The 15,470-nt window shown below is 53.4% G+C and overlaps 3 protein-coding genes across 8 annotated transcripts in view; 1 reads left to right on the top strand and 2 right to left on the bottom strand.

Annotated features, from left to right (window-relative positions):
- Positions 1–1,952, top strand: part of DCAF1 (DDB1 and CUL4 associated factor 1) — a 94,187-nt gene extending 92,235 nt beyond the window's left edge. For all 6 annotated transcript variants that reach the window (XM_037797298.1, XM_037797280.1, XM_037797257.1 and 3 more), the window contains one exon: positions 954–1,952. In XM_037797298.1, the coding sequence (XP_037653226.1) occupies positions 954–1,012 (59 nt within the window). In that variant the 3' untranslated portion in view covers positions 1,013–1,952. The remainder of the gene's footprint in view (positions 1–953) is intronic.
- RBM15B (RNA binding motif protein 15B) lies at positions 1,771–8,554 on the bottom strand. Its single transcript, XM_037797312.1, has one exon. The coding sequence runs from the start codon at positions 8,452–8,454 to the stop codon at positions 5,770–5,772; it is 2,685 nt and encodes an 894-aa protein (XP_037653240.1). The 5' UTR covers positions 8,455–8,554; the 3' UTR covers positions 1,771–5,769.
- A 2,209-nt stretch (positions 8,555–10,763) lies between these two features.
- On the bottom strand, positions 10,764–14,347 carry MANF (mesencephalic astrocyte derived neurotrophic factor). The gene is made up of 4 exons (XM_037797323.1): positions 14,192–14,347; positions 13,291–13,418; positions 12,330–12,471; positions 10,764–11,195 (listed from the first exon to the last, which is right to left on the bottom strand). Exons 1-4 carry the CDS (start codon positions 14,274–14,276, stop codon positions 11,011–11,013), a joined length of 540 nt encoding a protein of 179 aa, XP_037653251.1. The 5' UTR covers positions 14,277–14,347; the 3' UTR covers positions 10,764–11,010.
- Positions 14,348–15,470: the final 1,123 nt, after the last annotated feature.

The following is a 15,470-nucleotide window of genomic DNA, read 5'->3' as shown; positions in this document are numbered from 1 at the left end:
TGTTAAAAATCCAGTTTCAGTTTCCTGTGCTCTGGGTAATCAAAGTGGATACTGAAGGCTTTCCCTCTCTTTCGCTCAGTAAATATTGGAGTCCTTATGAGCCTATGTGCCACATTTCTCTCCAATTTTGATAAGCCAAAAACGTGGCATATCTCCCTCATTGAGGGCTCTTTTTGGCTACCACCTTGTTTCACTCCTTCAGAGGTTGTTGATGTGGTCCGTTCACTGCTCAAGGCAGATGATCAAGCAGAGGACTCCTTGTGTGTCAGATACTGTGCTACAGCTGCGTCCTCCTGGCCTCCCACCTACTTTCTACACAGATCCTTCTGTGGTATGGCTGCAAGCTGGCCTGTACCTTTCTGGAAATTTTTTTCCTGTGGATTATATTCAGAAATTCACAGGAGTGAATCCTAGGTTGGACTATGTTTCTACATGAGGTTTCAAGGACAGGGGAAGGGAATGTCTAAGGAGTTTAAGAAAAACCACATCTTCCACTTCAGCGTCAGTCTGCCTTTTCAGTGGTCCCGTGGGGTCAGGCAGGCCTGTGCCAGTCCTTGAAGGACTCAAGAGGCCAAGGGCCATGGGAGCTCACTCACTCTCCTCTCAGACCTGTCACTTTTAGCCATTCAAAGTGCCATGTGTGAAAGCTTCCAGGGCAGGCTCTCCTGAACCCTTCAGCGTCTCCCAGGCAAGAAGAGTCTCCAGGAAGCAGAGGGTTCTGTGTCCAAACCCTTTGTAAGGTAAGAGATCTGGGGCAAGAGGTCCCAGGAGCAACCACTGTTGGCAGCAACAACTGTATTCTCCAGAGCCAGCTCCAAGGAGTTAATTGTGTTTTCTTTTTTCTGGAAACTGGTAGTGAACCTTGTTTAGGCTTCATTGTGTGCAGGTGCTTCCTTCCTGAAACTGTCCTCTAAGCCTGGGACATAACCTAGCCTCTCCCTTTTACCTTTCAGCCGACACCTCGGACAACTCTGATTTGGAAGATGACATCATCTTATCCCTGAATGAATGAGGGAGTCAGTCAGCACAGCATACGTGGAAGAGATTCTTGGCAGGCGGGAAACCGAGTCAAGTGAATTCAGAACATTGCCCCTTCCCTTTCCCCTAGGGCTGTCTGTCTTTTAAGGAACTGCATGCCCTGAATTCAGAGGATTATGGCTCAGAGAGTCTCATTTGAATTTGAGGGTTCTTCCAGAAACCTAACAACTGCAAAAAGATGACAGGGGTTAGGCCCTGTCCTGCTCCTCCCCCTTTTAGGATGGACCTACCTTTCTTCAAGGGGAAAACAAAACAAAACAAAACATGTCTCTGGGGCTATTTCACAATATATTTTCTTTGTAAAATGTTCTTTACATAAAGAACAAGAAATAGTTTTTTATAAAACTTAAAAAACAAAAAAAACACCAGGCATTTATAACTGAGGGTATGAACTTATATCTACCAGGTCTCTTGTCCCTGCTCTTCATTTTCTATGCAAGAAAATGATGTCTAAAGAACAATATGGAGGCATTTTTACATACATATTAAATGAAAAGGAAAATCGTGGTTTCTTAAATTGATAAGGATTAAGAATATTTTATTATAAATATAATATATGATTTTTTAACCTGTTTTGTTGCCTCACATGCGGTCAGGTTAATTTGTTTTCCTTCATGCCAGAGGTGGCAAGGCAGGCATTGCTGTTTGCTGGGTAAGATGCATAAATTCATCCACCTTCATAGTTTGGGGACAGCAAGGGTGTGGATATTGGTTTTGTGAAGCTGAGGGAACTTAGGATATAAGTTCACGCCCTCTCTTTTTTTTTTTTTTTTGTGATTCAGTTTTTCAAAGATCTTTTTTTTTCTTTCCTTTCTCCCCAATATGGAAATTACAAATCAAAGGCCTTTTTCTTTAATGTAAAGTGTATTTATTTAAAAAAAAATTACAAAATAAACTACAAGTCTGTCTTTGTTTATGGCCTTTCCCTGTTCTCCTTTAGAAGGTGGCGGGGGTCCCTTTCCATGCAGCTGCTAGGAGGCAGTGAAGACCCCTGCTGAAAGAGGCAGACCAGGGTGGGAGGACAGTTTCAGCCCCAATAAAGCACTCCCAGGAAAAGCAGCTCAGTCAGCGTCTCACCCGGCCTGCAGCTCTCCCTCGGAGGTGGTGGAGCCCCGCGTGGAGGGTGACGCTCAGGGAACTGACCGCTGTGGACAGCCCTCTCTAACTCCATGTTGCGTCAAAAAGGCAGCTCCTGAGTGCAGATTTGCAGAGCTGGACAGGGGTAGGGGTCTGGGGAAGTTCTGGAGGAAAGAGCTGGCAAAATAAGGAATGGGCTGCATTTGGGCCACCCTGTAGTTAGGGCAACCATCATGACTGCTTCCTAAAAAGGACTGTGACTGACAGTGGACTTGAGTTCTGTGGCAGCCAGGGCTTAGTCAGACTGGGTTTGCAGAAAGGTTCCTCAGAGGTTCTAAAACTTGCCTGGGGTTAAACTGCGCTGCTGCCAAGGAAAGTATGAGAAGCTCTGACCTTTTCCCTCACCGCCCCCTTTCGTCCCACAATGAACATCAGACCCTAGTCACTTTCTTCTTTTAATTTGCCTGGTAAAAGCTTCTGTTTCTATTAGTATAGCAGAAGAAACTTTCTCCCTTTTCTGAGAAGAGGGGGACAAGTTTGGTGATTGTGAAGTAAACAAGTAAGACAAGACAGCTAAAAAACTCCCAGGGCCGGTAAAGCTCTGCTGTGCTCAGGAGCACCATTCAATTTTGGTCCTACACACCGAAGTTGGCCTATACCACACACCTACCTCCTGGTCCTCTAGAGAGCAGAGGTCTCAGCTCTAGTAAAAGTTGCTTCATGCCTCAGCTTAAATGGGTAACACCTAACCAGTGGAATAGTTTGACTGCTAGTACCAAATGCATTAGAAGAAAGGTCAAGAAGTAAGGAAAAGCACTAAAGCACTACACTCTAGTCATTAACTCAGCTGAGCCGCTGCCTCCCTGCACTCCACCAGAGCTCTTGGGAGCACCCACGGGCTCTATGGTGGAGACGAGGACCTCCAAGAGGAAAGCAGAATTCTGGTTGACTTGACAATACACCCTTAGGAAAGTGCCCTAAGAGGCCAAAGAAACATCCAATCCTCTTATTCTACCAAGGCTCAAAATTTGTCACTTAGGAGGAAACGTAGATTGGTAGCAAACCACCACCAGGGCAATTTTACCTTCTAGCGCTTTGGGCCTTTTGACACCTCAGATGGGAGCTGAACCCCAGGTGGAGGTACTAACAGTATCCAGTCTGGGGGCAAGCCTGTAAATCAACCAGGGTCTTCACCACTTGACCCACCCTCTTACTTGTGCTGGCCAAGGCTTTTCTGAGAGGTCACAGAACCTGCTATGTCTAAAGAGCTAAAAGAAGTGGTTGAGAAGAGGGGGTCCGGGGAAGAGAAGGAAGGAGGAAGGTCCCACAGTGGGGTGTGCCTCTGCACCAGAACTCTGCAGTTCTCTGTGGGGCCAGAGGGCACCCACCCCAGAGGGTGGACAAGGTGAAGGTGGAAGTGTCTCCTCCAACCAGCTTTTCTAGTGTCTGTTGCTGTTTACTCAGTTCTGTCTGGGAAAGCTGGCAGGTGTATTATCCTGCACCCTGAGCATCTACCCTATGAAGGAAGACAGGAAGCCTGGAGATTTTAGCCTTAGCATGCTAAGGCAGCACCAGCCTGTGGCCCCGGTGTTTGTTGAAGATTGCGGGCACCTACAATGTGCCTTCAAACCATCTCCCACGTCGTCTGCTCCAAAGTAGCCCAGTCCACCTCCTGAGGTCCCTGGCAGCACCAATGACCCCAGAGGGGTGCAGGTGCGCCCCACCAGGCCATGACCGACCTGCTTACATCCCTGGCAGCTGTGGCCACAAGCAAATTAACACATTTCATGCTTCTTGTATTAATGTTTTCTAAACATGCTTGTTCACTTAAGAGCATCAGCTGAAGCTCTGAGAGCAGTACTTCCCAGGCCCATTCTGTTCACTGCAAATCTCAAGATCTCTAAAAGACAACTCACTCCCACTGTTCCCCTGGTCAGGCATGATTCTCCTGGCAGCCTGCAATACTCAGGCTCACCATGTGCTCCCAAAATACCAGCAGACCATCACCTGTGCCAGCTGGGGGATGCACCAGACTTGGAGGGAGAGGGTGACATTACTGGCAGAACCCAGATCTCCTAGCCATTTGGGGGCTGCTTAAAGCATTGAACAAATGGGACTGTTTCCCTTACTGGGCTTTCCATTCCCAGCCCTGAGTGCGATCCTTTTGGAACATTCTAGCAGCCACAAGCATAAACTGCTGACCTCTAGGTTCCTGCCAGTGCTGGCCCACACTACCTTTCCAGAGACAAATGAAGGACGCAACTTAAGACTCCATCAAGTCATCTTTCCCTCCCAGTTAGAGGATACCTCCATGTTCTTCCCCAGTGCACCTGAACAGCTTCAAACCAGCAGTGCCCAACACCTCAGCGACTGTGACCTCATGTCCCCACCGGCAAATCCCTGTCTCCCAGTGGTCCTGGCCTTGGTGTCATGGCAAAAGGCCTTGGAACACATGCTTACTTTGCACCTGGGAAACTGCTGTCATCTCAGTTATCCAGGGCATCTTCCTAGCCCACTTCATTCCCCTGAGGCATGGCAAAAGTAGTTTGTTTCTGGGGATTCAAGGGCCCCCACAGAACTCTAGTTACAGCTGCGGGCCAAGGCCCACCCAACTGACACATCAGCCCTGAACGATCAAAGAGCCAAAATTCACCCACACAAGGGCAAAGGGGTTCAAGAATTAACCAAGGAAGGCTGCCCCACCCTCCATTCCAGCACTTGGCCACCAGTGTCCCTGGGAGTCTGAGGCAGCTTTGTTTCCGACGCTGGACATCCCTGGGCTGAATAAGGCTAGAAGGGAGGATGCCCAAAGAGGGAGTCCTGGGTAGACTGGTGACTCCAAGACCCCCTGGCATCAATATTGCACTGCTCCTCCCCCGTGACTGCAAGACAACACAACCGCTAATGACTACCTGCTTTCCAACAGGTCTTAAGATTGAGCACTTTGTCTGATAGCTACAGTTCAAAATGATGGACACCCACACTGTTTAGGGCAGGAAAGAAAAGAAACAAAAAACAAAAGACTCCCAAACTATCAGGTGCTGATGGTTACAAACCTCAGCCTCACCCCTTCCTCTGCATGGCTGGAGTGGCAGGGTCCACAGCCCAAACTGAAGCCCCCCTGCCCACAGCCAAGATAAAAGCAAGTGGGAGAACAGTCCTGCTCAGCCTGAAGAGCCAAGGGGCTAAGAGCCGCTGATGCAGCAGGACTTTTTGACATGGTGGTGCTGGAAAGGTGCTGTAGGGCATTTGTTTGCACGCAGTGGGAAAGAGGGCTTCCATTCTTTGAGAAAAAACTTGATTAAACCAGGACTCTGGACAGGATTAAAAATCCATCCTCTGACAAAGGCTTTACTGACAACTTTCTATACAGTTAGTCAAAAAATAAAAAAATACAGAATACAGTAGACAGTATCTTGTACACTAGAAACCAAGGTAACAGGAGCTCCTTCTCATGGCTGTTAAAAAAAGAAAAACCCTAAAGCTAACAACTTAGTTTCAGCTGTGGACAGGACTTCTGGTCCCCGACCAAATGAACCAAAATAACCCAGCACAGAATTCAAACCTAGGCTGTAGGATAGGGAAAGCATCCGATTTCAAAATAACTGCTTTTGTGACACAAAGAAACACGGAGTAAGAAAAGACAGGTGTGACCTACGCAGTATCTCTTACGATAACTATCACCATGTGCTCTTCTTCGAGCTTGCCCAGGGTCCTCAGTGCTGCCTGGAGGTACTGCTGCGAGAAGTCGCAGGGCGGGAAGGCGTAGAGCATGCCCGTGCTGTCTCTGCCCTTGGACCCACCCACTGGCAGGCTGATCACCCCTGCGGCCTGCTTCTGTTTCAAGTAGGAGACCAGGTTCCTGAGAAGCCGCCTCTGTAGGCCTGGCTCCACCACGGGCATCCCCTCAGTGCCAGGCCCACTGGGGGTCGCCTGGGTGGCTAGGAGCACTGCGTAGCCATTGGGGCTCCCCTGCTTGATGCGCCGCGTGACCTCATCAAGCTTGGGCTGGTCCAGTCGAAGGCGCTGGGCAATCTTCAGCTGGGTCAGCTTACTCCCCGAGGTGTGGTCTTTGAGGAGACCGCTGATAACCCCCTGGTCCCCTTCTAGGATGTGCATAGATGTCGGGAAGCAGCTGTTTTTCAACACAAGAAGCCCGTTCCAACCCAGCTGTAGTGTCTGGGCATACTCTGAAAGATTCTTTAGCTTTTTGGTCTCATGTTTTGGCTCTTCGAGCAGCTTGGGTTCAGCCTCAGCGGTCCGATGATTGCGCTCGCCATCTCGCATCTTCTTCCCATGGGAAGGGTCTGGAGCCTCATGGTGGTGGTGGTGGCTCCGCTCGTCAGCCCCATGTCTGCTATTACTGAGGGAGTTGCTGCTTGAATCCTTGGTTCCTTCGCTGGAGTGGTTTTCCTTGCGGCTGCGCTCAGGGGTGCGGTCAGAGCTTCGCTCCAGCTGCTGCCCACCACCCTTGGTCCTGTTACGTTCCTCGTAGGGGGAGTGGGCTGTCCGGCTGTGGTCGCTAGAAAGGCTCCTCCGCTTCCGCCTCTCTTCCCAGGAGGGTTTGGGCACTCCACGGTCCCCATCTCCCCCCCAGCGCTCCCCACTCCGGCTGCGCACTGAGCGGCTGTAGCCCTCTAGGCTGTTCCGGCGGTCAGAGCTTTTACTGGGGCTGGTCCAGTCCCCTTCCAAAAAGGTCCTGTCTCTGTCTGAGTATAGGAGGTGTGGGGGAGTCCTATCCCGCACCCTCAGGTCAGCATCCAGGTTTCGGTGCCGGGTGTATCCATCTGGGAGAAGCTCATAATGCACAGGGAGGGGCGAGGGCTGGTACTGCTGAGGATACCGAGTCTCCTCTGCTTTGGCAAAATCCACCCGGAGCCTGCGGTCTGGACCACCCAAGGGAAAGCCCCTCATTTTAGCACAGGCAGCCTGAGCTGCATCCAAGCTCTCATACTGGATATAGGCAAAGCTGTCTCCTTTGACGTGATCGATGGTCCGAATGCTCCCAAAGCGGTCAAACTCCCGGGCCAGGGCTGCCAGTGAAGTGTTGGGTCCCAGGCCACCCACCCACAGGCGAGTGGTGGGGTTGGCCTTGCCATAGCCTATTTTAATGGGGTTGCGGCCAATCACCCGACCGGACATGGCCACCTTGGCCCTGTGGGCCATATCCAGGTTCTGGAACTTGAGGAAGGCATAGGCACCACCCTGGCCACGGGCAGGCCTCTTGATGACCACCTCCTCGATGATACCATATTTCTCAAAAGCCCGGCGCAGCTCCACCTCTGACACACTGTGGTCCAGGTTCCCAATGAAGAGATTGCGTGTGGCCCGCTGGTCATCCTCGGGCATCAGGTCCTCCTCGCACACAGCCGGGTAGCCATAAGGCCGCCCACGGTCATCATACAGGCCGTAGTAGTCCAGGGCCCGCTCCCGGGAGAGTCCCACAGCGGCAGCGGCAGCAGCATCCAGGGCGAAAGCTGCAGCGGCGTGGCGGGCACGGGGTTCCCGAAGTGGCGGGGCGGCTACCGGGGACAGTGAGCGCTGCTTGTATTGGTAGCCCCCGTGCAGAGGCAGGTAGCTGAGCGGGTCAGTGGGTGCGGGTGGCCCAGGGGGCGGCGTGGAGGCGGCGGCGCTGCTGCTGCTACTTCGCCGGCTGCTCCCTCCGCCACCACCACCGCCGCGCAGATACACGGGCTCTACCTTGAGCGGACGATCGTACAGCAGCAGCTGGCGGGCCAGGGCGTGCTGGCGGGCCTCCCGCGCGTCCTGCGGGTGCCGGAAGTTCACGTAGGCCACGCGGCCCAGCTCCGGCGTGTGTGACAGGCGTAGGCTGATCTCGCCGAAACGCTTGAACTGATGGAAAAGCCGGTCCTCCAAGTGCTCAGCGGGCAGCGCGGGGCTCAGGCTGCTGATGAGCAACGTCTTGTACTCGGGCGCGGCCGCCGAAGAGCCAAGGCCTGAGGGCTCGGCCCCAGGTGGCGGCGGAGGCGGCGGCAGCGGGGACGCGCGGGGCGATGCGCCTGAGGCGCCTGGGTCCCCCGAGGCCTTGCCGCCTCGTCCCCCGCTGCCGACACCGGAGCCCGAGGAGCGACCACTGCTCGCACGGTGATTCGCGTCCCCGGCGCCGCGGTTGTCGCGATGCCCACCTGCGCCTCCTCCACTGCCGCGGGGCTTATCGCGAACCCGTGCTGGAACCGGGTGCTTGGCGCCGCCTGAGGCCTTGTGCGCCGCTCGCCGCCCGCCCGCCTCCGCCTCCCGCTCGCGCTCCCGCGGCCGCTTGCCCGACGATGACGAGCCGCGCCCGCTGGGGCTCGAGTCTCGCTCACTCTGCCGCTTCATGGCGCCGGCGCGGCGGGCGGGCGGGCGGCCCACAGGCTTCTCACAGCGGCAGCGGCGGCGGCCGGGGAGGCAGCGCCCCCGGCGCCGCCATCTTGGACAAAAGGACTCGGCGCGGCGGGGTGGGGCAGGAGCGGCGCCGAGGGGCTGGCGCTTGCATCATCAGACCGCGCTACGTGACCCCATAGCGGCTGTGCGTCATCGGGCCGCGCTGTCCGTACCACGTGACCCCGAGGCCAGTGGGCGAGTGGGGGCCAGCCAGGCGTTTTGGCGCCATCGCGTGGCCCGCGGAATAAGGGGTTCCATGGAGAGGTCGGATCCCTCGCAGGGGCTGGGGTGGCTGGCTCGTTCTATCTCCGACTCCAGTGGGCCGGCTCCCCGACCTTCCGGACAGCCTGTGCCGCCCCAGGTACAACCGCCTTCTTTCGCTAGTGTGGGTGTCCGCGCTCATTGGAGCAGAAGTTGGCAGCTTCTGTGGGCGCCACGGCTTGGAACTAGGTTTGGGGCCGCCCCCAGTCCCCACCAGTTTCTCTGGCTCCGGGGTCCGGGATTCACAGTCTGGAGGACAGACACACGCCCTCCCAGCCTCCATGGCCCACATGCCAGACATTCTTTGCATTCAGGCTCACGCAGGGGTCCCTGGAGACGCCATGGAGCCATAATTGTGCATGCACAAGGCCAAACCTTCCTGAGTTCAGGCACAGAAACCGAACACCACACACAAACCTGTGGTTTATGGAGTTGCAATACGCTCCTTGGACCAGTGGGCCCCACCATCTGCTGTGGGCATCCAGGCAGAGCTCAGGGCAAAGAGGAGCCTCTATCACGAAGTCCAAACTCGCAGGTAGTGCTAGCAATTACCAGAGCCTGCTGTGCTGAGCTCCTGCCGGCCAGTGCCCTCCTGCTCACCTCCAGGGACAGATCCCCCAGCTCCTCCAGCCCAGGTGCCCAAGCCTATTGCAGAAATAGCTTTAATTTTCCAGGGCGAGTTGCTTATGTCATGCTGAACCTGATCTAGCCTCAGTCACAAAAACTGTGCAGAATGCATCCCTGTCCTTCCTCCCCCAACCAGAAAGCAGCTTCTGGAGCTAATAAAGGAAAAGGCCTTGGAAAAAACACTTTTAATGTTGCATGACCTCTTGAATGTCAATCCTCTCTACAGATAACCTCAGGACCTCTGGGTTGAGACCTGGAGTCGCAGTCTCGTTGGACTCTGCTTTCCCTGTTCCTCTACTCCCTGTGGCTTGGAGGCTGTGGGGACATGTCAGATCTGGGATGGTGAGCTGAGACAGGTCCGCCTCACAAGACCAATGGTTCCAACCATGCCGGCACCTCTGGGTCTCAGGCACTCTTGTTAGTCAGATCTTAACAGCCCATCAAATTCCCCTGAACAGGGAGGTGTTGGCCCTAGGAAGTGACACAACATTCTTGCCTTCTGGATGTGGCGCTGTGAAGGTACAAAACGCAACTCCACTGCCAAGCAAGAGTGGGCCCCACAGCGGGCTGTAAATCCCCTTACAAGCAAACTGAACTTAGGAACAGCACAAAAGATGTGATATGAGATAAAGACCAATTTCTTAAGAAGCACTGCTTCTTAGTTTTTCCCTTCAGGTGGTCTCTGCAGGTCTGAGGAGCAGAGGTGTCTCCACCGAGCCAAAGCTCATGATGACAACTGGGTTTCCCAAGCATCACTTCCACACAGAAAGCAGAAAATCTAGATTCCAAGAAACACCATGGGGGCAAGACCTCAGTACCTCAACTCTTAGACTTTGCACAAGTCGACTGCTGCCAATCTTGCAAAAAACCCAATTAGGCATCAGAGGGACTGACACTAGACCACAGACCCAGAAGCACAAGTAGAGGCTAGGCCAAGAGCATCTTTAGAAATGTATCAGTACTGAACATACAATTACTGAACTCACCATCATAGAAAACCACACACCCCATATCCTCCGCCCTGCTCAATTGAGCCCCAGTGCAAGCTCCCTCCCATGTATATCAGACTCACTCCTGCTCTCCCTGTGCAGCCTCCAGCCCCTCACAGGGGTAAGATGAACACCAGGGGAAGAGGGGGCACAGGGTGAAAAGCCAGCCTCCTCCCCAGGTTCCATTTCACTGAGGTGCCTACTACCCTCCAGTCCTGCACAACTCCAATGTCAGTCGTGTCCTGCCCTGGTACCTCCAGCACTGGCTGGTGGTTGATGGACAAATGGAAATACACCTGAAACCTCTCGGCAAACTGGAAAGCATAAAACGGCGGATCCTTATTATGGTGTTCAATCCTACTACAGTATTCACTTTAAATCTCCAAGGACAGCTAGAAATTTTTTTTCCTTTAATAAAAAAATCCCTGACACACTTTGAAGTCCTAGAGTAAACGAGCAACAGAACTAAGTGAATACCCCAATGGGGGGGCGCTGTCAAGCCAGCATCATCGGGAAAGCTCCAGGCTTCACACCTGACATTGTCAGGAGCCTGCATAAAAAATAAATTACAAAAAGGCTGGGAAGAGACAGATGAACTGTTTTTTCCCATCAGGTGCAGAAGGGATCTGGCAGGCTACAAATCAGTCCGTGAACTGGCTGCCTTGGGGGCATATTTAGGCATCAGTTCATTAATCTTCCGGATGTAGTCAGACTTTTCTGCACAGCCTTTGCATGTCTCCCCCCAGTCGTCCAGGATCTTCTTCAGCTCTTTAACTCGGAGCTTCTTCAGGTCCACTGTGCTCAGGTCAATCTGCTTGTCTGGAGGAGAAAGCAGGGAGAGTGACCAGCTGGGTGAGAGCAGCCACCGACAACTGAGTGGGTGTCCCTTAGAACAAGCAACCCTTTTGGTTGTAGTGGGGAAAGACAATTCCCAGACACATGCAGAATGTCAGTGCACTGCCCCCAAGAGAAGAAACCCAGCCTGAGCACCTTAACCGGAAGGCTGGCCTCACATTGACAGGGTCTACTGCAGATATGTAGTGTCACCAGGGACAGGGATGGAGGCCAGATGGTCCTTACAGCAGGAATGTTTAAATAGTCACAGAAGTCAAGTCACTGTATGACAGCTCCAGGCTAGTGATAGAGCAGATAGATCCCCTAGCTCCAATTTCCCAATACTGGGCCTCGTCAGGCCCTTGAGGCAGGAGCTTTACTCTCCATGACCACCTATGACCACAAGAGACCTGTACCAGGGTCACTCAGAAAACCAGGCATCCTTGACACAAGTGGGTGAACACAGACCCTTGGACATTTAAAGTCCTAATAAAATATGTTGGTGCTCTTTAAATTTTACAGAAGAGGACAACTATTCTGGGCCATGACTCTTTCTGAAGACCTGAACTGTTTGTGCAACCAGACTGATCAGGGAGAGAGACTATGGCTCTGGCAACTCTTGGACACAGCTTTTCTCTTCAAAATAATAAAGACTTTGGGCCTTCAGAGCCTGTAGCCAGGATGAGCCCGTTAAACCCAAGTCAGATCATGTTCTTTCTCTACTCAAAGCCCTCTAACGGCTCCCACTTCACTCAAGACTAAAAGCCAAAATCCTCACCTGACCTGCAAAGCCCTCTGTAACCTGCCCGGCTACCTGTCTCCCCACTTGCTGCTTTGGCACTTCCTGTTTCCTCTGCCCGGAACACTCTTCCATTAGCTGGTCCTTGGCCTAATCCCACACCTCCTTCAAAGCTTTGCTGAAATGTCACTTCCTCAGTGAGGCCTATTTTGACCTCCACCCACTGCAGTACTGGATTCAGCATTCAGCACCATCTACCATACAACATAACCTACCACGGCTTTAGTTGATCACCAGTCTCTCCAGTGAGAAAGTAAACACCACAGTGCCTGGCCACAGAGGGCGTGTAGCATTTGTTAAATAACACTAAGCAGACTCACCATACTTCAGCTCACAGATCTGGCTGTCTTTCTTCTTGAGCTTCTCACAGATCTTCTCCACAGGGATGTGGTGGGCCAGGGGCTTTGACACCTCATTGATGATCTTGGTGGCTGCATCATCTGTGGCCCCAATGTAATAGCACTGTGTGAGAAAGGACAAAGGCCTTCAAGAGGTGCCATGTGAGAGCCATCTCCTTCCAAACATTCTGACATTTCAACACCTCTTCCTTACTCTGCCAGGGCCTCATTTTTTTGATGCCCTGCCTGTATTGGCAATCAGATTCAATTGTCATAAACCAGGTTCTCGACCTGCTTGATGCCTGGGCTGACAGCCACCAGATGAGCTTGAGTCAAACCTTTAAATTGAAAGACAGATGGACAAACCAGAGACTACCAAGAAAATTAAAGTTACAAAAGCCATTGCTTCGCTAGGCTCTTGCCCTTGATTCAGTCCCTGCCTACTTTCTGCACATACCTTATTACCCGATTCTTCATGCATGCTGAGCTAATTGCTGGCTTCTGAGCACCCACATTGTCTATTCCTTCTGCCTGGGATGCCTTTCCTCCCTCAGTGATGACTCTGCCTCAGGGAGATACTTCTTTACTACTCTACATTAGCATCCACGCTTGCCACACCATTCTGGTCCATTTTCTTCATGACACCCATCCTACCCATCACATTATGTTTTGCCTGATGCTCATCTCTCTCTCCTAATATTCCCAGTGCCCAGCATATAGTAGGTGCTTAATAAATACCAACAGGATACAAAAATATCTCAATTGCAGCATACATGGCCACCTGGGGAAGGACATGAATGCACTTCAGTCTTGCATAAGTTCCTGACAGAGCAGCTGGTCTCCTGGACAGACAGGTGGGCAGGGCCTCTTCACCAGAGGCCTGTGAGAGTCCTCGGGTCAAATACAGAGCAGGGCCAGCTGAGAACAGTCATTAGCTACTCACCAACCGATTCTCTTTTCCTCGTGTTTCACGGCAGAACTTGACAAGTTCTTTTTCAATAGTGGTTGGTGAGAAGGTGACATCTCTGTCTTTGAGATCCTGGTAAAATCTTCCCAGATAAGAAATACAAACTAGAAAAGAGAGGAAGGGAGACAAACTCTCAGCAATGACCCACTTGCACCCCAATCCACCGGGAACTCCGTGAGCATTTTAATGGGAGACATGCAGATGAATCATAAGAGGTGTGTTTTTCCATCACCGGGCTCTTCTCAGCTGTCCACAGGTGGACAGAGCCTGGCTTCAGGTTGCCGGAGTCCCCTGGTGCACCAGGAACGTGCGGGTAACGAGAACCACCCCACCGACCCACAAAACGACTCCTCCCTGCTCCTTCAATCAAATTTAAGCCGAGATGGAACATATGTCCTTGAGATGGGAATCGCTGCATCCTCATAAATGGACAGACTGGAGGCCGAGAAGAAAAACGATCACAATGTAGCTTATTTCCAAACACAATACCGAACCCCGAGATGCAGCTTCCCGACCCTGACAGACGGGGCGCAGGACCCACGCTCGGCCCTTGGGGTGCCCGGCCCCGGAGTCTCTGCCCAGTGATGAAGGGATTAAAAACTCCAGTGTTATCGGAATTTCGGGCCAAGTTTTCAATACGATCTAGAACCAACTTTTTCCTCGTCGGACCAAGGTTTTCTACGCCCGGGAAAGAACCGTTAACTGCTTGTCCCGGACCCGAGGCGCGTCTGTCCTTCCTTGGGCGGTGTCCCCGGCGGACCCCGTCAGAAAGGGGGCTGCCCCTGTGGCCCGGGCTGCTCGGACGCTCCGCGGCTTTTGTACGGTTCAGCGCCGCGACTAGGCCGGCCCCGCCGCGCGGACCCTGGCCCCAGCGCACCTTCGCAGTCGCCTGCCCGCAGCGCCCGACCTCCCGGCAGCACGCTCAAAGCCAGCGCCACAGCCAGCCCGTGCGTGGCCCACATCCTCCACCTCCAACGCCGCCGCCACTGTCGCCACTGCCCGACTGAACCGCGCCCGCGGACTTGCACCGCCTCCAGGTCCGAGCCGCACGCCGTGGCTCCCCATTGGCGGGCGGCTCCCGCTTCCGCCCACACACAGCGTCCCCATTGGCCTATGCGCCTCAGAGCCCAGACGAGCGGCTCCACGCTGCCCTTCCCCATTGGCTAGCGGCACCGCCGACCCTTAGCCGGAGACAGTTGTCGGCTGGTGATTGAACCAGGGCGGTGCGCAAGAAGCGGCCATAACGATAGAGGGAGGGGCATGCTCCGCCATCTTGGATAGGGGCAGGGGCCCTGGCAGAGGAGGGACGCTGCGGGCGGAAATGGGGTTCGACTGTCGCTCCGCGCCTGCGGAAAAACTCAGCTACCTTCCCGGCCTAAGGTCCAGACTCATGGTGCAGGTCAAGGGTTTGGGATCATCCAAGACTTAAAAGGGAGGGGGTTGGCCGCAAGCAAGGCTTAGAGGGAGATATCCTTCCCCATTTCTTTTTTTATTAACACTTTGTGCAGGGGGGAACAAGCTGTAGCAGAACATTTGCTGAGACTCAGGCACCTGCGAGGCGCCACCTGACCATTTCCAAACCTTTCCCCTCTGCCTTGGGCGCCCACCTGCTTAAACCCCCGGGTAACCCGGGCCCACCTTACACGGACTGACAAGAGGTGACCTGCCGTGGTGGACAGGCCGCCTCCGTCAGGAGGACCTCCTACAGAAAGGGCTCAAGACCCAGAGCCTAGCTTCCCCTCTGGAGCTCATCTCCGGGCCAGGTCTACGTGCTGAGGCTTTTGGATCAGAGAAGCCTCCTGCCTCGGTGAGGAGATCAGGGAGGCTTAGGAGTTTATTCTTACTTTTGGAAGAGCTCCCCATTTCCCCACAAGTACCGGAATTGTGACCGCCTCCTCCTGTTTCCCAGTTAAGGCCCCAGACCCCCTCCCTGACTGCGGAGAGGACCTCTTGAGTAGGGTCCCTTGGGTCCCTAGACATGCCTGGAGAATGCTTCCTCTTTGGCTGCCTTCCTTTCAATGCCAAGGCTGGGCTACCTGTCCTTAAAAGCAGGACCCAGGAAAGGATGGCTCTGTGCTCAGTGTAGGAAGGAGATGTGCATGGGGCTAACTAAAAGGGCTTGGAGCCCAGCAACAATGGTCGGAGAGGGACACTTC

This window comes from Choloepus didactylus, chromosome 1 (assembly GCF_015220235.1).
Source record: "Choloepus didactylus isolate mChoDid1 chromosome 1, mChoDid1.pri, whole genome shotgun sequence".
Taxonomy (NCBI): domain Eukaryota; kingdom Metazoa; phylum Chordata; class Mammalia; order Pilosa; family Megalonychidae; genus Choloepus; species Choloepus didactylus.
This window is presented reverse-complemented; position numbering and strand designations above follow the sequence as displayed.